General features: G+C 35.1%; 2 protein-coding genes across 6 annotated transcripts in view; one reads left to right on the top strand and one right to left on the bottom strand.

Annotated features, from left to right (window-relative positions):
- KLHL28 (kelch like family member 28) overlaps positions 1-871 on the bottom strand; it is a 34,674-nt gene extending 33,803 nt beyond the window's left edge. The window contains exon 1 of one of the 3 annotated variants that reach the window (XR_004320680.1): positions 735-871. The gene's annotated coding sequence lies outside the window, so the exon portion shown is untranslated. The other 2 variants (XM_006183213.3, XM_014557972.2) reach the window with 2 other exon arrangements.
- Positions 872-1,103: 232 nt separating this feature from the next.
- Positions 1,104-27,840, top strand: part of TOGARAM1 (TOG array regulator of axonemal microtubules 1) — a 60,271-nt gene continuing 33,534 nt past the window's right edge. Inside the window, exons 1-6 of one of the 3 annotated variants that reach the window (XM_032481951.1) lie at positions 1,104-3,364; positions 14,265-14,421; positions 17,335-17,469; positions 21,942-22,235; positions 23,401-23,663; positions 25,787-26,019. In XM_032481951.1, the coding sequence (XP_032337842.1) occupies positions 1,319-3,364; positions 14,265-14,421; positions 17,335-17,469; positions 21,942-22,235; positions 23,401-23,663; positions 25,787-26,019 (3,128 nt within the window). In that variant the 5' untranslated portion in view covers positions 1,104-1,318. The remainder of the gene's footprint in view (positions 3,365-14,264; positions 14,422-17,334; positions 17,470-21,941; positions 22,236-23,400; positions 23,664-25,786; positions 26,020-27,840) is intronic. The other 2 variants (XM_032481950.1, XM_014557969.2) reach the window with 2 other exon arrangements.

Below are 27,840 nucleotides of genomic sequence, written 5' to 3' on the forward strand. Positions count from 1 at the left end.
CAATTGTGCCCGCTTAAGTTTTATTCACAAGAATGGAAAAAATGCTCACCAAATTCACAGTTTTCCTAAAATAAAGAAATGTCTATTATCAGCTGTAAATCTACTGGGCAGAATTCTCTTATGACCCGTGATGCCAAGAACTTCAACTGCAACTAAAATCGTCTTTGCAATCTCGGTTTCCAGGAGACTGAAAGGCTGCAGAGAGGCGCGAGGATCCTGCAGGGAGGCTGGGGCGGCGGAGGGAGCTGGAGGGGAAAGGGGTGAGCCCCACAGAGGAACTGCATTAGACTTTGAGAACCTTTAAGGGAGAGAAGGTTGGCTACAGGGAAAAATACATTTATCTCCAGATCAAGTACGTTTTCAAAGAGAGGATAAGCGAAAATGACAGAAAACAATTAACCCCCCACGACCGGAGGGTGAGCGAAGTGGAAAAAGGGCGGGGGGAGAGAGGGCGGGGAGAATACGGGCCCAAAACACCGGGATTTGAAAACAAGTACGCGAGTTCTGAGCTTGGCATCGGTCGAGATCTCCCGTCCGGGTAAAAGGACGGCAGGAGGAAAGGACCGTACTTACTCAGGGCTCTGGACAGTAACGCGTTTACCACAGTAACGAGCCCTGCACAAGAAGATGTCGCCTCTCTCCCTGCTTGCTCCCGTCCTTACTCCAGCAATATCAGCACTCCGGCAAAACTCTGCCGAAGCCTGCGCCGCAGAAGGACAGCGAAAGGAAAATACCTGAGTCGCCAGGAAACACGCCCGCAGCGGCAGGAGGAGGAGCCGTGGACAACTGGAGCCCGGGCAAGATCCTACTTGCCTCTAGTCAAATCCCAGTTCTTACGGGTGGGGCGGGGAACTTCCGCCCTGAGCGAGGAGAGCGTCACTTCCGTTTAATGCCTTCTCCCTTCCCTGCCTTCTCCGCTCCAGACACATTCACTACGTTCGCTACGTTCTCACTTCCTTTTCCAGGAGTCTTCTGCCTAGTCTGAACTTCTGACCTGGACTACACGACCCAGCATTCATCACGGCAAGTTGACTTCCGGGTCAAGGAGTCCGCGCGAGGTACATCACCATGGAAGCGATCGGTTTGGTCACGTGGTGCTCCTGGTTACGCCCGGTAGGCAGCTGTGGGGTCCCGGGCTCAAGCGGGGGCCATTTTGCCGAAGGCAGCCTCCCGGAGTCGGGGGCGGCTTGGCAACTGCTAGAGCTGTTCCTTTTCCTCCTCTGCAGCTTAAGGCTTGGAGAGGAACCGGAAAGCTGGGCTCCATCGAGCCCTTCGGAGACGATGGTTTCCGCCAGGCTCCGCCACTTGACGACCCTCCATGGCGGCTGCTCCTTCCGCGCTGCTCTTGCCGCGGCCCCTTCCAGCCCTCTGTGCATGTCGCCTACGGAGCCGCAGTCGTCCTTCTGCCCCAGAGACTGATGAGAGTCGAGGTAGGGGCACCATGAGAGGAGAGAAAAACTACTGCTGCCGTGGAGCTGGCGGTGATCACGGTTCGTGCCCCCCGATACCTTCACCTCTAGCCTCGACCCTCTTGATGCCTGCAGAGGCAGTCTCAAGTAGTTGGTCTGGGTCTGGAGGTGGTTTGTCAGGAGGAGAGGAAGAGGAGACTCGGCTCCTTCAACAACTTCGGACTGCACCGGATCCTTCCGAGGCCTTCCAGGCTTTGCAGGCTGCTTTGCCACGGCGGGGTGGTCGACTTGGCTTCCCCCGACGGAAAGAAGCATTGTATCGGGCCCTGGGCCGAGTGCTTGTGGAAGGAGGTAGTGATGAGAAGCGACTCTGCTTGCAACTTCTTTCGGACGTTCTCCGGGGTCAGGGGGAAGCAGGTCAGCTGGAAGAGGCCTTTAGCTTAGCACTTCTCCCTCAACTAGTTGTCTCCTTACGAGAAGAAAATCCAGCCCTGCGGAAAGATGCGCTGCAGATCCTACACATATGTCTGAAACGTAGTTCTGCACAGGTACTGAGAACGCTTATACAACAAGGACTGGAAAGTACCGATTCCCGGCTTAGAGCTTCCACAGCACTGCTGTTCCCTATCTTGCTTACTCCTGAGGACTTGTTGCTCGACCTAGATCTTACCGAGGTGATAATATCCTTAGCTCGAAAACTTGGCGGTCAGGAGATAGAAGAAGAATCTGAGACAGCTTTCTCTGCACTTCAACAAATTGGGGAGCGTCTTGGCCAAGAGAGGTTTCAATCCTATATCTCGCGCCTGCCTTCTGCCCTGAGGAGACACTACAATCGCCGCCTCGAGTCCCAGTTTGGAAGTCAGGTTCCTTATTATTTGGAACTTGAAGCTTCTGGATTTCCTGAAGATTCCCTTCCCTGTGCAGTGCCTCTTTCCAACAGCAATCTTAAATTTGGGATTATTCCTCAGGAGCTGCATTCCAGGTTGTTAGATCAGGAAGACTATAAGAACCGGACTCAGGCCGTTGAGGAACTAAAACAGGTGATGGGGGGCTTTAACCCTAGTTCTACCCCTCATTCTAGTCTTGTCGGTTTCATTAGTTTGCTGTATAATTTGTTGGACGATTCGAACTTTAAAGTGGTCCATGGCACACTTCAAGTCCTACGTTTACTGGTTATTCGCCTTGGAGAACAGGTACAGCAGTTCTTGGGACCAGTTATAGCAGCTTCTGTCAAAGTGCTGGCAGACAACAAGTTGGTGATCAAACAAGAGTACATGAAAATCTTCCTCAAGCTAATGAAGGAAGTAGGTCCTCAACAGGTGCTTGGTCTACTCCTGGAACATCTCAAACATAAGCATTCCAGAGTGAGAGAGGAGGTGGTGAACATTTGCATCTGCTCCCTCCTGACCTATCCCAGTGAGGATTTTGACTTATCCAAATTGTCTTTTGATCTTGCCCCAGCTCTTGTAGATAGCAAACGCAGGGTACGCCAAGCAGCTCTCGAAGCCTTTGCTGTGTTGGCATCGTCAATGGGCACAGGTAAAACTAGCATCCTTTTCAAAGCTGTGGATACTGTTGAGCTGCAGGATAACGGAGATGGAGTGATGAATGCTGTGCAAGCCAGATTGGCAAGGAAAACCCTCCCAAGGTTAACAGAACAGGGATTTGTGGAGTATGCAGTACTCATGCCATCATCTGCCCAGGGTAGATCAAGCCATTTGGCACATGGAGCAGATACAGACTGGCTTTTGGCTGGTAACAGAACTCAGAGTGCACACTGTCACTGCAGTGACCACACGAGGGATAGCATGCAAATTTATGGATCTTACAGTCCAACTATCTGTACCCGGAGGGTATTAAGTGCAGGAAAAGGAAAAAATAAATTACCATGGGAAAATGAGCAGCCAGGAGTCACGGGAGATAACCAGACCTCCAATTCCAAGGATATAGAACAGGTATGCATCTTCTCTAATTTCCTTGAATTGAAACTATGAAAGAATTTAAAATAAAAGTGTGCCTATAGTGACGTAACGGCAAGGCTCCTTGAGGGTTGTTATGCTTTGTTTTTAAATCAGTTTGTTGATGTGAGTATCTGTTATAATGAACACATAGGAATCTTTAGTGGGTTTTCTTGCTTGAAGAATTTGATTAAATTTAAGGTGCAATTTGGTATAGACAATACCTGGATTTCAGTTTTGGCCTGTCACTTTGACATAGCAGTTATCTCATTCATACAACAAACAATGAATATCTAGTAGGTGCCTGATAAAGAGCTAAGGTATGAAAATGAAGATGAGATCCGTCCACAGAATTTAGGGGAAAGGCCACACGTATAAATGGGCAGCTACAAATTTGTTAAGTGCTGAAATAGAAATATACAGTCCTGTGAGAATAATGGAAATAGAATGATTCCACTAGAAAAGTAAAACAAACACTTCTCAAAAGATATGACATCTGAATTTTCCCCCAAAGTTTTTATTTTGAAAATTCCAAATCCACAGGTAACTTAAGAGTACCATGAATATTCATATACTTCACCTATTTTTACTAGTTGTCATGTTGCCATATGTGCTCCGTATTTGCTGAACCATTTGAAAGTAAGTGCAGATATCATGGCATTTCACCTATATTTCCACATATATCTCCTAAGAATGGCATTTTCATTTATAACCATCATACCACTATCACACCTCAGAATATCAATAGTAATTCAGTAATATCTAACGTATAGCCTGTATTTATATTTCTCCAATTATCTCCAAAATGTGTTTTATAGTATATTACTTTTATTGTCCAGGATCTAATCAAAGTTCAAATGGTTGATACATCTCTTTTATCTAGAACAATATGCCCACCTGTTTTTTGTTTTGTTTTGTTTTCTCATTACATTGACTTTTTGAAAAGTCTTAATTTATCTGATTGTTTCTTTATAATTATATGCAAGAGAAATAGTTTTAGCAAACGTATTACATAGGAGATACTGTGAACTTCACATTATATCACCTCACAAGGCATATAATATCAGGTGTCCCACTATGGATGATGCTGAGTTTTATCACTTGGTTAAGGTGGTGATAGCTAGCTATATCACTCCATAGTAAAAGTTTATTTTCCTCTTTATAATTAGCACATGATCTGTTGGATGATTCTTTGAGACCTTATGAATAGCCCACAAACCTTTCAATCCTGTTCTTAGTATCCACTAATGATCCTTACCTGTATCATTTATTACATTGGGGACTACAGAAAAAGGTAACTGTTTTGAAAATTCTAACATTTCTTCTGTATTTGTTACCTGGCTTTCTTTTTTATTCTATGTGTAATATATCAGTATTCCTTTTGATGCTGAAATTGCCTCAAATTTGATTTGACTAGTGGCTGGCTCCTCTGTCTTTTGACATGACTCTTCAGTCTCTAAACAAACACTTCCTCAACTTAAACATAATAATTTGCCCAGGCTTACCTTATATTTTTCTTGCTCCAGACCTGGAGTCAACCAGTTTTTCAAGAGCCCATGAACTGCTTTTTCAGTGAAGAGTAGAATTTAAAAACCAAACATCTGGGTATAGATGTGCTCACTGCTATTGCTTACTTACCATTGTGGATTGGCCCTTTCAGTGGTTAGAACCAGGGAATGCCTTTTTGTTTTTTTTAAATAAAACACATACTGATACCTACAATTCAAATCCAACACTACACGCTTCGTCCTCATCTTCCTTTAGTCCATATTTGTGTCTCCCTTCAACAACATAACCCTGGTTCCCAACATCAGTTATATTTATTCATATACAGTATCCTACAATACACACAAAAAAGTTACTACACCAATAACACAACAACTATTTCTAAATAAAGTACAAGATTTATTTGCAGTTCTTTTTCTGCTTAGAATTATTCCACAGTCATATGTTCAAACTTTTCTTAAATTAATTGGTTTCTGGGTGATTATAATCCAAATAATATGATAAAAGATAAATAGGAATTTGCTAAGTGTGGATGGGTCCTGGTAAATTTCAGACCAAAGAAATACATGTTCAGCAACACTGACTTTTGAAAGGACCTAGCACACTAATAAGAAATTGTGAATTTCTGCACAGCTGAAGCAGGGAGTTTGGTGGGAAGTAGCAAAAGATGAAACTAGAAATGTAGGCAGGGGCAGTGGGGATCATTTCTGTACATAAGGAGTTTGTATCTTTTGCAGTAGGCCTCAAATAGATGGAGGTAAACTGTGTTCTCTCTCCATTTCAGTTCGAAAAGTTTTTGATTTTTTTGAATAATGTCAAATTTATATAATCTACTCATATGGTTATTCTTGTGTATTGTAAACATTACCTGGCAGTGAATGATTTTCTGCTTGTTATGTGGCAAATCTAAATGTTAGTGTATTAAGAAGATTCTGGTGCTTGGTGACAGCACCAAGAATCTGAAAATAAGTGCATCTCTGAAATTCTGGTGTAGATATATATCGCTTTTGAAAGAAATTGTGGTGAAATAAAAAGTTATCCCCCAAATTAAGTTATACAGTTGTCCCTCAGTATACGGGGGAGATTGGTGTCAGGACCCCTGAGCATGCCAAAATCTACAGATGCTCAAGTCCCTTATATAAAATGGAATATTTATATTTGTATATAACCTCCTCCTGTATGCTTTAAATCACCTCTAGATTACTTATAATACCTAATACAATGTAAATGTTATATAGATAGTTGTAAATATAATGTAAATGCTATGTATTGCCTTGGAGTGGAAAATTCAATTTTCACATTTTGAAATTTTCTGGATTTTTTTTTCCCAAATATTTTCCATCTGCTATTGGTTGAATCCACGGATGCAGAACCCATTGATATGGTGGGCTGGCTGTACTTTCTTGCTCAAAAATGGTTTGTAGAAGAACTATTGGAAATTATCTTAATGGAGGACAGGGATTAAATATTTAAATTTTTTTATGTGTGCAGTTTTTTAAAGTATATGTATTTTAACTAATAAGTATTGTATTTCAGAGGAGTTTTAGGTTCATAGCAAAACTAAACAGAAAGTAGAGTTCCCATATATGCCCTACTCCACCCCATATACAGACTACTCCACTAACACCATCCCTACCAGAGTGGTACATTTATTACAGTTGATGAACCATCATTATCACCCACAGTCCATAGATTTACATTAGAGTTTACTCTGAGCGTTATACATTATGAGTTTGACATATATATACATGTCGAGTATCCTTCATTGTAGTACCATACAAAATAGTTTCACAATTTGAAACTCACTCCTCCCTCCCACCCTCACGCCTGGCAGACACTGATCTTTTACTGCCTCTGTAGTTTTTCCAGAATGGCATGGCCCCTGGTCTGATTTGTACTAGCTCTTGCCCAGGCTCTGCTTTAACATATGCAGTCTACTGTTAATCTATTATTTCTTGTCCACAGAGATCATTGGTTAATGACATAAAAAGTAAAAAGCTTCAAGAAAAACTCATGAATGTTTCGTAACATACTCCTATAGCTCATTTTGAAGATAGATTGGTTTGCTTGGAAGGATTATTTTGTAGTATAGTGGTAGGAAATAAGGTTACAAGAGGAAGACCTCTGCTAGATTGGAGACCCTCAAATACCAGGCTAAAGAGTTTAGCCTATTTCTTCGACAGTGATTTGAAACTGTAGGGTTCTTTGGGTTTTGGTTTGTTTCTTTTCTTTTCTTTTTCTCCTTCCTTCTTTCCTTTCTTCTTTCTTTCTTTTTAGCAGTGTTTTAGGGAAATTAACCATAACAGCAGCAATGTGTAAGTTCTGTGGTTTTTCTTTTTTGTCTTTTTTGTTTTGTTTTTAGAGAAGCTGGAGACTGGAGACTTAGAAGATCAATTAGACTTATATTTATTGAACTACTTTAGGTGTGAGGTTTTAAGTTTCATGAGGATTAGCAGGGTGTCAGGATTAGTTTGGAAAGAAAGTGATACATATAAGAGATGTATCAAAGGGTTTAGTGGCTAAGAGTTGGAGGAGAGGGAGATAAAGAAGGATAACTCAAATCTGAATAAGGTGACAAAATGCATAATAAATCATCGAATAGGAAGGCCATAAAAAGGGAAGTTAATCTGGGGGACAATGAGTTTTAGGTGGAGGAAGATAGAACATTCAGCTGAGTTTGTTGAAAACCACTATTTAGGAGACAAGGAAAGAACTAGAGATGTAGATCTTGGAAGTCACGTACGGAGAAGTGATTGCTGAAACTGGGAGAGTGGAGGGGCTCTCTAATGAAGGGCATTGGAATAAGAGCAGAGTGCTTAAGACTTAATCTTAGCATACAGCCCCTTTTAGGGAAAAGCAGTGGAGATGGAACCAAACAAGGCAAAGAAAAGGGTGCCTAAGAGCTGGAAGAGAACCAAGAAAAAAAACAAAAGTTTTAGAAATGAAGTGCAGAGGGTTCCAGGAAATACATCAGCACTGTTAAATGAAGGAGATACTGAGGAGAAAGAAAACTGTAAAAGCATAATTTGTTCTGATACATGTAGCTTCCTACCTGTAAAATAATTTTCGAAGTTACTTTTCTCTTAATTTTATCTTTCTTAATTTTCTCTTAATAATTCTTCTGATTGTAAAAAAGTTCTATATGCTTATTATACAAAATTTTCAGAATATAAAAAGGCACAAAGAAGAAATTTAAATTTTTCAGCAATCTCACTACTGAGAGGGGCCCTCAGTGAGTATTTTGTTGCCTGTTCTTCAAGTATCATTTCAATTCATGTATACAAATATAGATTCTTTTTTCTATATATAAAAGCAAGTCTTATTTGATGTTAAAGAAAAAACATTGAAGGCAGAGGAAGTGAAAGATCATGAATTTTTTTTCTTAAAGATCAAATAACCTATAGTAAGATCTTTCATGGCTATTTAATATTAGATCATATAATATAGTCTAACTGTTCTCTTACTTTTGATTACCTAGGCTCTTTAATTCTGTTTTATTTCCACCATTTAGTTGATTATTTTTGCACCCTGACGTGCAGCTTGATAACCAGATTCCTGTGGTATTCTAACTTTGCATCTCTTCTTGTGTTTTTACGAGTGTTTTAGTGGGATCCAGCAATCAGGCATCACTAGCTGGCTACCATGTTAGCTATATTTTTCCTAACAGATTTCTCTGCAGTATAGTAAGAGTCACAGTAACCTAGACTGAAAAGTAAGGAGCATACTTGCTTCATGTGTAGTTGTGTAGTTACTAGGTATGAAGCTTTTTCAAGGTAGAGGATTTGGTTATTGGAAGGTCATTGGGACAGGGGATAAAGTAGTTTTAGACAGAGACCAAATTTGTGAGTTTATGAGAGGAGTTGGTAAGAAAATACAGGCAGTAAGCATTTATTCAACATCATTTTGATCATCCATTATTTGTGAAGCCAAGTGACAGCTTATAGATTACTCTTAAATAAGACAATGTATGTATTATATTGAGTTTAACATCTGAAGAAAAAAGCTATAACAATTCCCTTGGTAAGTGGACAAAACATATCCATTACCTTGTACACATTTTTATTTCCCTGCAACTTTTTTTTTACATAGGACAGTATAAATTATATTTGTGTGTATATATATATTAAATACTACCTTACCCAAAGAAACCAACTTTTGTTTCCTCACAAAGAAAAAACTAAAAGTCATGTAACCAAGAACTATCTTTTCATTTTCTCCATGAATACATATATCCTTTTTATGATTTAAGTGGCGAAAATAAACATGTGCTTATCATCATCCAAAGGCCTTTATATATCCTTTGAACTGTTTGATGGTTAGTCTATTATATATAGCAAATAAATGTAAATTTAGAACATATTTGGTGCTCAATGATTTGCATTTTTATCTTAATTAGAAATTAGGTTCTAACGATTTTTCGTTAATTCAATTTTATTTTGGTATAAAATCTTAAAGTTAATTAAATCTAGAAATTGTAACATGAGCTAATATATTAAGCATTGTAAGATTTATGGCACTGTAAGAATTGATCCCTTATAATAAAGATATTGTCTATTATAAAATTTAATTGAACACATGATTTTATAATTTTGTATTTTGAAAAGGGGTGATATTAATGTATCTACCCAGTGAAACCAGTAAAGGAAATTTAAGCTAATTAGGCATTTCCTGAGAAGATAGGTTCAAGTTTGCACAATTATATCATACTAATATTATTTTTACGTAGTGATAGAATCTAGATGAAAACAAATATCTGTTTTCAAATGCTTTGTCCAAAGAGCCATCTTAAATAGAATTTTTATGTGAACTTTTTCTAGACAAGTATATACCACATATTAAAACTTATGAGTTTAAGAACTTTTTTTTTTCCTTGTTCTTTAACCTAGTGACCAAGGTCATTAACTAAACTCACAGCTAGTTTGTCTTTTCCCCTGAATGTATGGCTTTTGGCCAGACTATTTTTTTTTTCCTTAAGGAGAGTACATTTAAATTATAAGAAGTAAAAGAACTCTTAGATTCTGTTTTGGGGTTTTACTTAGTTTAATGTGATATAAGCACTTAACCTGGTGATAATGAAGATTTTTATAAGCCAATTGGAATTATTGATTAATATTTCTATAGGGAGACAAGATATACCAATTTGTTTGCTCAAAAAATATTTCATATTCATAAATGGAAAAATTTTCCCTTCTCCATAGCTTAGAGGATCTAATTATGATAAAACAGTAAGTTTGAGGTAGTATCAGGTGCCAATCTACTAAAAATATGGAGCAGCTAAAGAAACAAAAACATAATTAAGCACCATTAGATTCATTAGGTTCATCAAGGAAGCATCATTGTTGCAGAGAGGGTATAGCTCAGTGGTAGAGTTCCTGCTTATAATACATGAAGTCCTGGGTTCAATCCCCACTGCCTCCATTTAAAAATAAATTAATAAACCTAATTACCTACACCCTCCCCCAAAAGTCTAAATTTAAAAAAAAAAAGGGAGCATCATTTTTGAGTGTGTTAGTTTTAAACATATTTCCATAAATTCTTGAGATACTTCCCCTGAAGAGTTAGAGTCCAATTCCTCTCTCCTTGACTGTGTCTTGACTTACTCTTACAAATAAAGTAAAAATAATGGTGTGCAGCTTGAGAAACTAGGTCATAAAGAGCACAGCAGCTTCCATCTTGCCTGCTCTCTCTCTGATCACTTGCTCTGGAGGAACTTAGCTGCCATGTTGAGAGCAGCCCTCTGGAGAGGCTTAGTAGAGTAAAGGAGCTCGTATCAGTACTTAAAAATAAACAAAAACAGAACACACCAGTAAGGAAATGAGATTCCAGATTCATCCCGATGAGGGTAATGTCGTCCAGCAGAACTCACCTAATAGACCATACAATCAAAACCCTTTTCCACTACTGCTGCCATCTGTGTGGAAACTGTTGCCCATCTGCTCAGTCAAAATCAGAACCAGAAACAGACTTTATCAAGAATCAGATTCACTTCAAGAGTCTTACTGCTCAGTCAGTTACATGAGGAAAGTTTCACTGAAGACTCAAGGGTCCAAGTCTCTCAGAAAAGATACACTTTCAGGCCATTGTGTTGGATTCTCAAGTTAGGACCCAGAAAGGCAGTAAATACACATCAAACAAGGAGTCAAAAACATTTGGTTTGTTATTTTGCAGTTTGTTTTCTTACACGTGAGAGAGTCAGCTGACAGACTAAATCAAGGGAAAACCAGGGATGAGAAAAGAGAAAAAAAAATTATTATACACTAGACATAAAGTCTTGTTTGCACGTTTTATGGGTAAACTGGTTAGCTGATAGCTACAAAGAGTTCAATCTTGGTATTCTGTTTTTACGTAGAAAAACTAAGGATATTAAAGAAATCATTTTAGTTGTTTAAAAAATATTTTATCTGTGTAACATATGCAACAATCTTTCTAAGTTCTGCCAGTCTCCTTCTGTCGACACTATTGCCTTAAGCCAAGTATGCACCATTTCCTTCATTGAAATTTCTTCCTTATCAATATAAAAAAAAATTTGGAAGCAACCCAGATGTTCCATAATAGGAAAATGGAATATTGTGATATAATAGTATCTAGTCAATGGAATATTATGCAGCCTTTAAAAATAGTTTATGTCCTTACATCTAACAGTTCCATATTTAGTATTTCTGTAGAACTATATATTTCTCTATATATTTTATATACAGCTTTATATATAGTTGTATATATATTTTATATATAGTTTTATATATAGAACATAAAATGCACAAGGATATGTGCACAACAGTGTTCACTACAAGACTAGTGTAATAGTAAAAGGTTGTGACAAGGAAAATGTCCACAGTAAGGAACTATGAATCCAACCATAATGTGGAATACTGGGCAACCATTAAAAAGAATAAGCAGATATTTATGAATTAACACAGAAGGATGTCTACAGTATGCTGAGTACTGACTATGTGCCACAGTGTTATATGATCTATTTTTTAATTGCATATTGAAGAATACGTATATATTCAGAAAGACCTGTTAACGTTTATTACTATGATTCTAGTCAAAGGGAGGCCAAAGAAGAATTTGACTTTATATCTTATTTACTTCTGTATTGTTTGCATTATTTTAACAATAAGTAGTTACTGCTTTTGTGATGAAAGTATATAGCACTTAGGAGAGGTTTTAACAACATGGCAAATACGGTGTTTATAATAATATTTCATTATAATGTCAAGTGCAAAAGTGAGATGTAAAACTTGTTATATATGGTGTCACAACTACAGTTTCTTAAAGTTTGCCTAGAAAATGATATGAAATAACACACAAAGATGTTTCAGAAGGTGACTTTGGAGGTAATTGGAAGGTAATTGGAATAACCTTTTTTAATGGTCACCGATAAGGGGCAAGTTTGGAGTCCAGGTTAAATCAGAAAGAACTAGTAGAAGATGAAAAGGTCCAAAAACTGGTGGCTGGAGGTCAAGATAAATTTAGTGTGAGCTTAATAAAGGCAGGAGTGTAGGTGGTTTCTGAGAGAATTACCTATTAAAAGATCTTTTCCTGGTAATTTGCTACTAACTATGCCAAAATAGAATTAAAACTATTTTTGTGGTGTCATTACACCCTCTGCCTAAAGCTGGAATAAGATGCATGAGGTCATAGGAATATTATTATGAAAAATATGTAAGGAGTCAATTCAAAGATTAAGAGATAATAAGCAGCAAGATTAAAAGAGTAGTTAAGACTCTGAATTTCAAATCATTGTTAATATTAAATGTGAAACTTGCCTTTTATAACTCTTCCATTTACTATAAGGAATGAAATGAATTGAATTTTTAGATATTAACTTCAGAGACCAAAAACTCAGTTCCATCTTCCGAAGAGTCATAAGATGCCCTAAACAAACTGCTTCACATTTTGTAAATTTAACTCACAGCTCTTTCAAAATATATCTGTACTTTTCTCATTTCCCTTTACTTATTGTTTAGTCCTGTAAAGCTTATCCCAATGAAAATCATTTGACTATTTTTAAGAAAAACCAAAAAGGACCTCTCATGTTAATTATTGGTGTGTCTGCTTTCACATACTTGTACATTTTTGTACAGCAAAACATAATTCCTGATTACTTTTAGATTCTTGAAAACACCACATTCACACACACATTCTCTGTTGCTACCACTGGCCCCATTGTCCCCATCACCATCACTAGTTGTATGTACTGACACATGTACTAATGTTCTGTTCTCTAAGCAGAAATTAATTACAGTGTAAGTCTAATAAATATATTCATACTAGAGAATTATTTCTGGATTACTCAGGTTTTAACAGGTTAGTATATCTTCTTTTAATGTATCTAATCAAAAGTTGACTATAATTGGTTTCATTTTTGTTCCATTGTGTCCTTTTCATACTGCTATATAATCAGCCATAGAAATTGTAATTTTAGATTTTGAGAAAGTAAAGTCAGACCTTTTTCACCTTTAATTTTATTGTATTTCTATGCTATTTGATACTTGATAAAGCTTGCAAATAAACTGAGAACACTTATAGTTTACCACGTGTCTAGATTTGATTGTGTCTATAGACTCCAAATAAATAAAGAGATAGTAAGTATAATTTCCTACCTGTTCACTGAATTTTTGAAGTGTTCTATAGCCATAATCAATGTGAAGTGATCCAGAACAATTGAGGCCATTGTTGGTGAAGAATCCTGAACACTTGAATCACGTTTCATTTAGTTCTGTAACTGTGATTAGGTAGAACTTCAAAATTCTATCCTGGCCCTTTTGTACCTGAAGGATCAAAGAGGGTATATGGAAAAGGAACTGGGAACTATAAAGTACTAGATGTGTATAAAGTATTATGTACTTGGTTTTAACTAAAAGACCTATCATACAAAAATCTAAGAGAACCATGACATAGGTTACATTTACATTTGGGCTGCAGATTATGGATAGTAAATTTTCCTCATTAAGAATAGTAGAGGGGGTTGCTTGTTGGTTCAGTGACCTGCAATTGGCATGTATTGTGTAATGTTCAAAGATGACATAGCATGACAGGCTATGCTGCTGAATCAGACACGTTCTTTTTTCTATTCAAGTTATCATTTTACTCTGTCATTTGCATTCTTTCCTCCCTAGTTGCCAGATATGTACTGTGGGAAGGGAAGGTACAGAAATGGTTTGGGGAAAGGTATAGGAAAGAGGGAAAAAATTAACATTTCTATCACAGAATTAAAAAATACTGCTAGTGTGCCTTACTATATGTGTATGTTTATTTGTATCATTGTATATTTGATAAATTTAATTTTTTCTTTTAATCTGAATTTTTTCTTTTTCTTTTAATCTGTCATATTTACTACCAAGTAGATTTAAAACACATTTGCTAATTTATTATTCTGTTCTTATAGTTTTCAGCATATGAATTCATTCCATCTCCAAAATTAAAGCCCTCTCAAGGAATGCCAGTCAATGATGATTTATGTTTTAGCAAAAAAAGAGTATCAAGAAACTTATTCCAAAATAGTCGAGAATTTAATCCAGATGCTCTTCCTGTATGTGCTACTGGTAAGTAAAATTTGTAGGTAATGGACATGTTGAACTAGAGTTAAAGATTTCTCTGAATTTCATAGTTCATTCAAGGAGAGGAAGGTTTAGCTCAGTGGTAGAGTGCATCTTAGTATGCAGGAGGTCTTGGGTTCAATCCCCAGTGCCTCCATTAAAAAAAAAAAAAGAAGGGGAAAGTAAACCTAATTACTTCCCCCCCAAACAAAACAAAAGGGGGGGGGCATAGTTCATTCAAGAGTTCATAGAACTTATAATCTAGTAGACAATTCAGATTAAAAAATATTTGTGTAAGATCTGATAAAAATGGACACTTTGACATAATTGTCTTATAAGATCCTGGGAAAATTTCTCACTGGAATACTTTAAGTAGTAATGTAAACATTTTCTTGATCAGCATCCCGTATTTACTGAGTATATCAATGTGTCAGGTGTTTTTCTAAGTATTAGTGATAGCAGTCAACAAAAGAAGGAAAACTTTCTGCCTAATAGATCCTGCATTTTAGTTGAGGCAAAGCCAACATTAAGTAAATGCAGAACAGAGTAGGTTGGCTGGTGATAAATGCTATAAAAAAAAAAATAAGCAGAGAAGAGGATTGTCGGGGAGGGACTATTTTAAATAACGTGGTGAAAGAAGGCCATATTCAGAAGGGAATATTTGAAGCAAACCACATAAGTATCAATAGATATCAAGCAAGAACAGCAGATAATTTCAGGAGGAGGGAACAGTTAGTGCCAAGTACAGGACATGTTTGAGAAAGATCAAAGAAGCTAGTAAGTCTGGAATGAAACAAGTAAGGGGAAGAGAAGTAGAAAATTAACTTGAAGAGATAATAAGGATTCTTATTTTAGGGCCTGATGAGCTGTTGAATGAACTTTGGGTTTTACTCTGAGGACTCTGAGTGAAAGGAGTAATATCGATTGCCTTATGTTTTCCAGACTTGTTTTGGATGTTACATTTAAAATAAACTAAAGGAGTCGAGGGATAAAATAGGGAGTCTGTTGTAGTAATCCAGGTTAGAGTTGAAGGAGGCTTTGACAAGCAGCAGTGAATATAAAAGTGAAAAGTGACTGGATTCTGAGTACATGTCAGAGGTACAGCTGATATGAGTTGCTGATGGGTTGTGTAGGGGTGTGTGAGAGAGAGAAGTCAAGAGTGCTCTAAGGTTTTTTGGCCAGAGCAACTGGACAGATGTTTAATTGCCTAAGTAAGCATTACAGAAAGAAAATACTATGCAGTTCAGAGGACATGGACAGTGTCATGGGCCATATCAGTTAGAAAAGTCATCAAAGAGGAGATAGTACTTGAACTACATCCTTTAGGAATAGATATGATTCAAAATGTTAGACAGGGAAGTATGAGGAGAGCAAAAGCTTACATTGGGAATGGGCTTGAGATGTTCTGGGAGCTGTGTAAAGCCAAGATTCATTTTAGATAGTCAAAGATAAATTGGGATATCGGGAACCTTTGTGTGCTAGATTTAAAAATTTGAGCTCATACTTGTAAGCTATAGGGAATTAATGGAGATTTTTTCCGTTAAGGAAAAAAAGAAGCTAGAGTGACAAGGTTGTTTACAAATGGAATAGAAAGGAATAATCAGGAACATATGATGACTGGATATAAAAAATAAGGGGAGTAGAGAAAGATTTCTAGACTTAACACCCATGTATTAGAAAAATGGTAATGTGTTAGCAAAACAGATGTAGTTAGGAAGGGAAAATGGAGTAAATGTAAAGATTGGGTGTCTTTTTTTTTTTAAGATCCAAATGATACGAGTTATTGAAATTTTTTGGCTGTGAGTTCAGACATAATATTTAGAAACCATTGTTACCCTAGGAGAATTTATAGAACTTTCTGCAGTAAAATTCCATAATATTTTCATACAAAAATGAAGTGTTACAGTAAGTGGGTAGTTTAATGTTTATTTAATAGAGAAAAAGAAATACAAGAATATATCCAGTTATGCTTTTATCATTACTTTGGATTTTTATAAGGCTCATGGTTTCTGTGCTGTCTGGAAGCTCTTACCTTATTGCAGAGATTTTAAATAACTGGAGAATCAGACAACATATAACTTAATGCTAGATTGGATGATATGAATTGTAAGTACTATAGGGATTGAAGAAAGGAAAAGATCATAGGTATTGAAGTGGTTTAGGAAAACTCCAGGGAGAGGTTGGACTTGAGCTGCTGGATTTTGAAGAAGGGAAGGGTTTGTGACTTGGCAGTAAGGCAACATGTAGGGAGAAAGTGTGACCAAAGCATGGAGGTAAGAATTAGCTTAGAATATGTCCAGTATGTGAATGATAAAGGGACTTGAAATCACAGGGAGAGAATTTTAAAAATCAGAATTTTAGAACCATGTACATGGGATTTTGTAGATGAATAAACTAAATGCCAGAGAGGTCATTTTCACCTTCTTTTCTTCAGACTTATTCCCCTGCCCAGGAATAACCTTAACCAGCAACAGGAGGGCGAAAGCGGTCTGGAAAATATGCCTAGATAAGCTTGGATGTGAATGCTGTGTTACATGTTATGTCTACTGCAGGACTTTGTTTCCGTTTTGGATAGTGTGTATGTACTACAAACACTGGGAAGAAGGAAAGCCAAGTCTGAAAGAACCTTCCATAGTGAGAGAGGGAGCATGTAGGAAGAAACTGCCTTTGTATATGTTTTTCAGTATATTTTTCTTTTCTCTGCACTTTACCAATCTGTCTTTTGTCCTTTAACACTTGTCACTATTCAGATCTGCCAGTATCAAAAGCTTTGTCCCTTTTTGGCCTGCCTGACTCACTGTACAGTGTAACTCCTATATTTATTCTCACACAAATGACACCAACATTTGTGAAATTAGATGTATTCATGAAATAAAGTTAACTTTTAATTTTATGTTTTTCTCCTCCTTCCTTCCAAAGGCACTACTGGGACTCATCAGACAAACCTTTCTGGGAAATGTGGACAACTTGGATTTTCACAGCTATGTGGTAAAACTGGCAGTGTGGATTCTGACTTGCAGTACCTGGGGACAGCTAACAATCATCAAGATAAAGGTTTAAATTCCAACTTTATTTGGATACATATAATTTGTAAATATTATGGGGGGTTTCCAAATCTATCCTATATGTTATTTTGTAAAACTGTACTCATTATAAAAAAGAAAAGGATGTTGTTATATTTTTAATAACAATTTAAATCACATTTTATATAACTGTTACCCTAAAATGTTAGATTTAGTAATCTTGATATAAATATGATTAGAATCAAAGAATTTAAATACTCTTGGTAGAGATGAGCATTTTAATACCAAGTAATTGAAAATAGAATTATTCACTAAGGAGTACTGTGTTAGCAGAAGACAGTTATTTTCCATAACATTTTTAAATTTTAAAGCTATTTAGAGTTTATTATGTCTTGTTAGGAAACATAAATTCTTGACTAGCTACCATTTCAGATATCTTATACATTTATAAGATACAGAAAAAAAGGGTTTGAGACTGGCTGTCAGTCATATTAATTTTGGATTGGAAAGCATTTCTTAAATTTCTATGCTACTTAATAGCCTCATCAATTATTATTAGAGTCTATTAACTATTTCTAGAGATATTTTGATTTTTGTTGTATATCCTTTGCTGAAATTTTTTGAATGATAGGGATGTAATTCTGTCTTTATTTGTTGATGAAAAAGTAATGCTCATTTGAAATTAGTAAAGAAGATTTAGTTAGTATAACACTTATACTTTAGCTACCCTTTTCTCCACCCACTCCAAAGGGCCACATGACTCCATAAATTTTTTTGTGTGGTATTATTCCCAATAAAATAGTTTATCTTTCTTAATGATGTAGGTATTTTCTAAATCTTCTTGAGATACCTTTCCTAACTGGTAATGAGTAGAAGCAGAGAGGATTCTCTGTGTTGCTTAGCCTCTTCCCATTTAGGATATCCCTGAATTGATTACATTACCTTTGAAGACTACCTCCATTCTCAGTGTTTAATTAAATCTTCATAGTGGCCCTGGTTTTTTGTAACCTCTCAGAATACCTATTAGAGCAGCTATTAAAGGAATATCATGTTTTTCTAAAGTCAAGGTTTAAATTAATAGTAAGTTGTACATTAAAAATTCTCAGAGGACCACCACCATCTCAGCTAACATTCTCTGTGGGGTTTCCAAAGGACCTAGGGTGTGGATGCCAGATGCCAAACCATCTAGAAGTTCCCATCCCAGTTTTAAATGTTGCACTGATCCACACCAAATGTTGGAAATGTTGGCATATTTTGTTGCAATCCATTGGTGCTGTGTACTTGCATAAAGATCTGATGTTCGATTTCTTTGTAAGAAATATTTTTTAATCTCTTAACAAAAAATATATATTGAAACACTGACATGGAAGCATCAGAATCTATTAATAAGATAAAACACAATTAATAAGCTTGTAAAAGTTGTTTCAATTAGAAATGGAAAACCTGAATAGATTTATAATCATTAAAGAATTTTAGATTTAAATGTTTTACGCATAAAAACAAATAAAAAAATCCTACGCCCAGCTGGTTTTCCTAATGTTCTGTCATACCTTCAAGGAAGAGGTAAATCCTATCTTATATAAACTAAGAGAATTAAGAAAGGAAAAAGGCTCCCTAACTCATTTTATAAAATGAGTATAATTTCAATACCATGACCAGGTCAGTGTATAAAGGAAAATACATAAATGATGATCCTGTCTCACTTCTATGAAAGTCAAAGTTTTAAAGTATTAGCAAACCAAATCTAGCAATATGCTTTTAAAATTTATGTTATATGTTATGTCTAAGTAGGAATTTTCCAGAAAAACCGTATTACTTTAACCTTGTCACAGATAGGAGGAAGAAAACCATATAATTGTGTCAATAGATTCAGTAAAAGCAATGGGTAAAAATTCAACTTCCAACATGATGAAAACTCATAACAAACTAAGATATTGTATTTCTTAACCTGATTAGTCATATCTGTTAATACCTATAGCAAATATATTTAGTGGTGAAATATTAGAATTTAAAGTCACTGTTAAACACTCATATTGAGCACTTAAATACTAATTCCTCTCATATTTATTAAAAACCAGGCACTGTTCTAGAATCTAAAGATCAAAATCTAGCGAAAGAGAAGATAAATAATAAATGAACAATAAGAATGGAAATAAATGCACTGAAGAAACATAAGGCGGCAGGGTAAGGGGGTAGAATATGACAGGGAAGGCCTTTCGAAGTGATAACATTTAAACAGAAACCTCAAGGAAGTGAAGCAGTGAGTCATGTGAATATCTGGAAAAAGAACATCCTAGGAAGAAAGAACAACAAAGTTCAAATCCTCTGAAGTAGGACCATATTATGCTTCTTGGAGGACTAGTGAATGAATTCTCCCCCTCACTGAGTGGAATGAGTGAGGGGGAGAATGATTACAGTAGATAACACATGCCTTGTAGAGCATAGTAAAGATTTGAGACTTTGTTCTGAGTGGGATGGGAAGTCACTGGAGGTTTTTGAGACAAGAAGTGGCATAATCTGACTGCCTTTCAAAGGAATAGCACTGCTCTGTAGGAAATAGGCTTGGCAGGAGTGAGGGCAGTGTACAAGGCTCACCAGTTAGAAGGGTATAGCAGTAGTAAAGGTGAGAGAGGATATGGTTGTATTAGAGAGGAAGCAATGAGAGTGATCAAAAGTGGTTGGAGTCTAATATGCAGAATGTATATCAGAAACATAGATAATTTTATCATGTCTATTAATATAATATGAATAAGTCATTTATTCTGTATTCGCCTAAGTTTTCAGCCATAATGATCACTCTGTATGGCTAATATAGAGCCAACAAGATTTGCTAGTGGATTAGACACGAAGTTTGTTAGAAGAGAGGAGTCAAAGATGAGTCCAGTGCTACTGGCTTGTGCAACTTGAAGAGGATAGCTGCCATTTACTCAGAAGAGGAAGATTAGGAGAAGAGCAGATTTTACTGGGGAATCAAGAGTTTTGTTTTGAACATGTCTGGGAGGTCTGTCTTTTTAAAGAAAATACTGAGTGGCATTTTTATGTTGAATCTGGAGTTTAAGGGAAAATCAGTGCTAAAAATTTGGGAGTCATTGTACTCCCTATCTAGGGAATTCCTTGGTCAAGATTAAAAGTATAAAATTTGAAGAAAAGGAAACAAAAATTGTCATTATTTCCAGATTAAACACGGTAAAATGTAGTGATTGAGAGCACAGGCTTGGGAGCCAGAGTGCCTGGGTTCATATCCCAGCTTTATAAATTCCTAGTATGTGATTTTTAGCACTTTACTCTATCTTTTATTTAATCTATTAAATAGGAATAGTACCTACCCCACAGGATTGTTCTAAGGATTAAATTAATTAATATATATAAAGTGCTTAGAATACTACCTGGCATATAGTAAGAGCTCAGTAAACATTAGCTCTCATCATTATCATCATCATAGTCTTCACCATTATCATTATTATCATTATTGAATTATCTCTAGAAAATCCAAAAGGATATACAGAAAACTATTAAAATAATAAATAATTTAGCAACATTGCCAGATATAAAACCAGAATGGAAAGGTCAATAAAGGTCCTAGACACCAGCAACTTTTAGATAACGTAGTTTTTAAGCAAGAAATAGTATCAACAAAATTCATAAGTATCTGGAGACCTAACAAAAGATTTGCATACATTTATTATGAAAACTAAAATAATTTTTTGAGAGATGTAAAAGAGCTGAGTAAATTAAAAGAGATCCTATGTTTTTAAACAGGGAGACTCAATGTCAGGATAGTGACAGTTATTTCTAGATTAATCTGTAAATCCAATGTCATTTTGATCAAAATCTCAACAGGATCTTTTATGGAAACTGACAGGCTAATCCTGAAATTCATATGAAAGAATGGAGTGCCAAGAATGGCCTAGATAATTCTAAAGATCAAAATCAAAGGAGATAACATGATGACTATAGTTAACACTGCTGTGTGACATATAGGAAATTAAGAGTTCTCATCAGGAGAAAAATTTTTTTTCTTTTCTTGTTGTGTCTATGTGAGAAGATGTTAGCTGAATCTATCTTGGTAATCATTTCACAATATATATATAAATCAAACCATCATACTATATGCCTTAAACTTACACAGTAATGTAAACTATTTCTCAGTAAAACTGGGGGAAAAAAATGGAAGGAGACTCATCAGTGTGTTGATAAATAAAACATTGTGTTACTAGTGCATGAACAAATAGACTAATGGAACCAATAAGAAGCACTAAGAATAGACCTAACTATACATATGGGAGATTTATAAATGAAAGGGAAAGAATGGATGGTTCAAAAAGTGGCACTGGGGAAATTGGACTATCTGTATGGAAGAAAGTTAAAATAGATCTTCACCTCATGTCGTACAAAAAGATAAATGCCAGATGGGATTAAAAACCTAAATATGAAAAGCAAAAAAACTTAAAACTCTTAGAAGGTATGTATAAATAAATAATATTCCCTTTTGTTTTATTACAGTTTATGGTAGCCTAAATTTTGGCAGTAAGACACAGCAAACATTTGGTAGTCAAACAGAACGTACTTCATCATACTCTGGTTCAAATCCAAGTACAGGAGCCTTCATTCTTCCATCCTATCCTCTCTCATCACCTCGAACTAGTCCAAAGCACACATCTCTCACTGTATCTCCAAAGAAGTCTCAAGATAATTCTGTTAATTTCTCAAATTCATGGCCTCTTAAAAGCTTTAATGGACTTTCAAAGCCAAGTCCACAGAAAAAGCTTGTCAACCAGAAATCGTCTGATCCTACAGGTATATGTGATGGTAAAAATTAATACTTTGTTCAAATTTATTTGTGTGTTTGAATTATTGCTTTGAAGTTAGGGTTGTTAGATCTTTAAAAGCTAGTGAATTGCATTTTATTTCTCTGAATTAGTAAATATTTAGGGAAATATTTAACATATGTTAAACAGATCAAATGTGTAGTATAAAATTTGATTGAAATTGTCATTTATTTTTTATCTTATATTGCCATTTCAAAATCCTTTTTGCTAACTAAACAAATAATAGTGCTTTATAATGAACATGAACAGCCCGAGAGCCTACTAACAGATTTTAGCTTTATAAATACGAAATATCATTTGTATATTTTCTATAATTAATGTCTAGTATTTATTCAACATTTATTGAATGTTTACTGTATGTTAAAATTGTTTTGATGGGTTTTCTACTATCATTAACTTAAAACGTTCTTTTTTAAACAATAGCCCACTCCAAAATCATAAAATTAGCATGTGAGTTTATTCAAGACAGTCAGTATCAAAATAAAAAGACTATTAGAGGCAAGCCCCATATCCCACATGTTTTCCTGTCCCCAGCCTTTGAGGTCAGCTGTTTTACCTTTAAACTACCCTGCAATACTCATGTTCCAATTATAACCATGTAAGGTCAATTCATTGCATAATCAGTCAATTTAACACTTTCTCTTAGCACTGAGACTTCATTCCCTCCTATTAATTTATTTCTATATTGACTTTCCTCCAAAATCAGATACTGTATTGAAAGCTGAGACATAATTCAGTTTTTTCTCGTTAGTGCCAAGGGTTACTGCTTTGCACATAATAGTCATTCAAATGTTGCTTATGTAATTAAATCAAGCCAGAAAAATAGCTCTTCTAGCTTACTATGGGCATTACTATATAAACAGTAGTCATGATAATGTGTACGAAGATAGAAATTTCACTTGGTATATTATATTTTTATTTACTATGGAAGGATTTTGGGTAGTTCATTTTTGTTACATTTGTTAGAGAACACTGATATTTTTATCTTATTTTAAGTAGTAATCTTTATTTCTGATAAAATATAATGTGCATTTTAATTTAAAAACACCTAATTCCAAACACTTGTGACTTTAACTATGACTTCTCTGAAATTGAAAAAAGAAAAAAAAGTAAAATATGTCTTTTTCATGCAGGAGAAAATTCTCAAGAAAAACCTTCTCCAGTTCAACTTACACCTGCCTTGGTGAGATCGCCATCTTCTCGACGAGGCTTAAATGGGAGCAAGCCCGTCCCACCCATACCACGAGCAATCAGCCTTTTGCCTGATAAAGCTGATCTAATCACAGTGGGACCCAAAAAGAAAGAGCCTGATGATATTTGGAAGAGTGAAAAAGAGAGTCTTAAAATTGATCTTTCAGAATTAAATATCAGGGATAAAGATTTGGATCAAAAAGAGGTTAGAACCAAATATTTTCAATAATTTTTAAATGCTTGTAGTTGTCTATAAGTTATTTAAGGAAAAATCAAGAACTTTTTGTTCCATAACATGTTGTCTTATTTATAAAAATATTTTATGTTCATTACAGAAAACATGGAAACTATAGTGAAGTATTAGGAAGAAAATTCATCACACTAAATCTCGCTACCCAGAATAATTTATTATTAACATTCTAATGTCTTTTCTGCCAGTATTTCTTCTGCAGATATATTATTCCTTTTTAAATTAAAAGTACAGAGATAGCAGTATACCCATGCACGTACCCATCTCAAATGAACAATCTGTCATATTTGTTTCCTACTTTTTTAATAAATGAAACATAACATAGTTCCCTCTCCAATCCAGTTCCTCTATCTCCTTCACCAGAGGCAACCTCTATCACCATTAATTTGTGTTTTATGTATTTTTCTAGTTTTTATACTAATATAATAATATTTCACTATTTATAATATATTCATATAATTGATTTTGGCTTATTTCTAGTCTTTTGCTATTCCAACAATGCTGCAGTAAAGATTCTTGAGCATAACCCTTGTGCGTATGTGCATGTTTATATATCTTTATAAAATTGAGATCATCTTGTATATTCATCTTTGAATCCTAGATCATTCCATTTATACTATAAAAATGTATCGTCTATGTGATAACTCTACATATTAATTATGCAAGAGAAGGAATGCAGCTCTTATATTTGGATTCAAAGCACTCTTTCCGCATATGCTTTCTTTTTATCATTTCAGTTTGCCTGAAATCAGGTTTCACATTAAATATGTAAACTGAAACACTCGATGACGATATTTTCTAGTCTTATTTTAGCCTATTTTTAAGATGTAAGCCATTATGTACTGATAGTTTTCTCAAAAAAAGAAAGTTAATATTAATGCATATTCATTTAAAAAACATTTCTTAACTGTTAAGCATGTGTAAAAGTAACTTAGAAAATGCCCATATTGGTTCTTAATGAATTAATTACTCATTCCAACTTCTGACTGCTTATAAAATCTTTCCTTGTTTTCTGGTTTTGTTTTTCTAAATGTATTCCAGTGGTACTAAGAAGCAAATTTATCTACAGGAAAGAAACTTATAGAAGAGGCATTTTCCTAAATAACTCATTAATTTCATCTGTCCTACATATTTTTGTATTATTTTTTGTGAAAACTTAAAAATAGCCCTTTTTCTTTTAGTGGTTAACTAAAATGGTAATTTCTTTTATATAATTATTAGTAAAGATAGGAGATACTACTGTTTTTAGATATTCAACCTTCCAAGGATTTACTAGGAAAGTGACCATACTATTGAATCAACCATAATAGTTATAATCGAAACGTAAGCAAAACACAATTTATGTGTTTCTGACTTCCTTAATTTGTTCACAGTTCTATTCCCAACCTTAACATATTTGTGATAATGATTTCTAATCTGCGATTCTAGAGATACTTGTCTTTAGAAGTTACATACTATGATCTGTTATTCTCTGAACTCTAACACTGACAAGCTTGATGTAAACTTCAAATTTTAGAAAACTGATGACTTTTTGCTAACCTCATAGAACTTTTTTTTTTTAATTTTTTATTGAAGTGTAGTTGATTTACAATGTTAGTTTCAGGTGTACAGCGAAGTGATTCAGTTATACATATACATACATATATATTTTTTCTTTTCAGATCTTTTCTATTAAATATTATTACAAGAAATTGAATATAGTTCAGCACACTATTGACCTAAGGTTAGCTGAACCTCTGTGACTTCAACTCTGCTCTCTACCATCTGATTCAATGATTTATTTATTAATTGAATCTTTACAATATATTAGTCATTGTGCCCAGTGCTGGAAGTACCATGGTGAATAATATCTTGATTCTTCCTCTTAAGGGGCTTATAACCTAGGAGGTTGTTTATAAATACCTGAGTGATGAAATCTGTCCTTATACTCTGTGTACAGATATGTTAACATCCATCTTGTTAGTATTGGATTGAAGAGTGGCTAGCTATATATATTTAATGGAGTTTAAAATCTAAAGATAACTTTTACTTGTAAAATTATTTTGTAAATTGCTTCTATTTTTTTTTTTTCTTTTTAGATGCAGAGCTCTCTTAGGTCCCTTCGGAATAGTGCTGCTAAGAAAAGAGCAAAACTAAGTGGCAGTACTTCTGATCTTGAAAGCCCTGATTCTGCAATTAAGCTTGACTTGACTGTGGACTCCCCATCTCGATCTTCCTCTCCAAACATCAGCTCTTACAGTGAAAGTGGAGTTTACAGCCAAGAATCGCTGACTTCATCTCTGTCGACAACTCCCCAGGGGAAGAGAATAATGTATTTTATTTTTTGACATGTTAAATGAATGCTAATCTGTAATTTGTAGTCTGAAGCTCTAATACCATATTTTTAAAAAATCTTTAAAACCATTTATTTTCTAATTTTTAAAACATTGAAGTACATTTAAAAGACAACAGAGACGTTTACAGATATTACCTTGCTTGGCTTTGGTTTAGGGTGGGGATGGAGAGAGAGAACACAACCCTGGCTGTAACTGGAGTCCCTGAATTAATAATAAAACCTAGTCCTAATGTCCCACTTGTTCTGCCTACCTAAGATTTATCTTAATATTCCTTGTCCTTTAACTCTTTTTTGGATTATTGACTCTTTGGCAGTTGACTTGTAGCTGATAGTACTACTTTCATTGAAAACTCAGCACTAATTTCCTCTAATTTATGGGTAAACTTCATCCAGTCATTATCCCATTATTTCTTATATTTTGTTATTCCATTATCTTGTGGGAGCTTAGATTCCATGCTATAGGTTTTGCAGTCCTCTCAGGAGTTTCCTTACCATAGTAGTTAGTGCTAGAATTAGAGTCCTGGTTACCCCACACTGACAGAGAATTATTTTCCAGCATAGAAATTTGACAAACTTTTCCATATTCCCTCAATAACCTCTAAGTCCTAGACAGTGATCCTACCTTGATTTCTGAAACTCTCTGTGACCCTATTCTAGGATTTGGGGGAATCTTTTCCCTCTTTATTTTAGATAAAAACCTAAGAGGAGAATGGCTAGGTCATGGGTAGATGGACATTTAACTTTTTAAATAACTGCTGAACAGTTTTCTGAGATTCTTGTGCAATTTTACACTCCCCCTAGCAAAGTATGAGAGTTCTAGTTGTTTCTCATCCTTATTAACATTTACTGTTGTCAGTCTTTTTAATTTCATTTTCCTTTGATTTTATTCTATACTATGTTCATATATAGCTATTAGAAGTAAATATTTAAAATTAAATTTAAATTATTTTCACTTAAGTGAACTAGAATATAGGTAGAAATTGCATAATCCAGGAGAGATAGTATTCTATTAACGTTAACAGAAAAGAATGTTTTTATTTCAGCAGTTCATAGAATTAAACCTAATTTTTGTGCCCCATTATGAAAGGTTTATCTCATCTCATGATTTCCTTCCCCCTTTTTAACTTAAATAGCAGCTTATTTTGCAGTTGGAAACGTTTTCTTGCTGAAAATTCCTTTGTTGTAATTACCTAAGTAGAATAATGTGGTATATTTACAAAATGAATTTAGAATAGCTATGTGGACTTGGTGAAGTAGTTATGTTTACATTAAGTAACCAGACATTTAAAAAATATTTATTTATCCTTTAGACCTTCCTTTATCTTCCATGAATGTGAAATTTTATGTTACACATTTCTGTGGTTTCAAGATTCTGTAAGTAATTTGGAACACATTTGGGAAGAAAAGTTAATTTTATATTACAATATTTAGAATTCACTATTTCTGCAATTGTCTCACAGAGTTACTCTTCAGATACTGAACTCTGTGAGAAGGGAGTTCAGTATACCCTCATTAATGGACTGAATTATCTTTAATGAATTTAGTATTTCTATATTTAGTTTTATTAACTTAGGAGCAATTATTCTCAACCAGCTTGTGTCCTGCCTTAAGAATCACAAGCAAAGAAAGTCACTGCTGCTTCCTGCAGCGCGTTCATTCTTATGTGGGTTGTGGAGGACTATTATTGAGAACCACTTTTCTAGAGACTGAAGTATTTTCTTTTATCCAAGTCAAATACACTGAGTATAAATATAAATTGATAGTCATCTCTTCTAGAGAAATTACTCTTAAAATATT

The sequence above is a fragment of the Camelus ferus genome, chromosome 6 (genome assembly GCF_009834535.1).
Source record: "Camelus ferus isolate YT-003-E chromosome 6, BCGSAC_Cfer_1.0, whole genome shotgun sequence".
NCBI lineage: Eukaryota > Metazoa > Chordata > Mammalia > Artiodactyla > Camelidae > Camelus > Camelus ferus.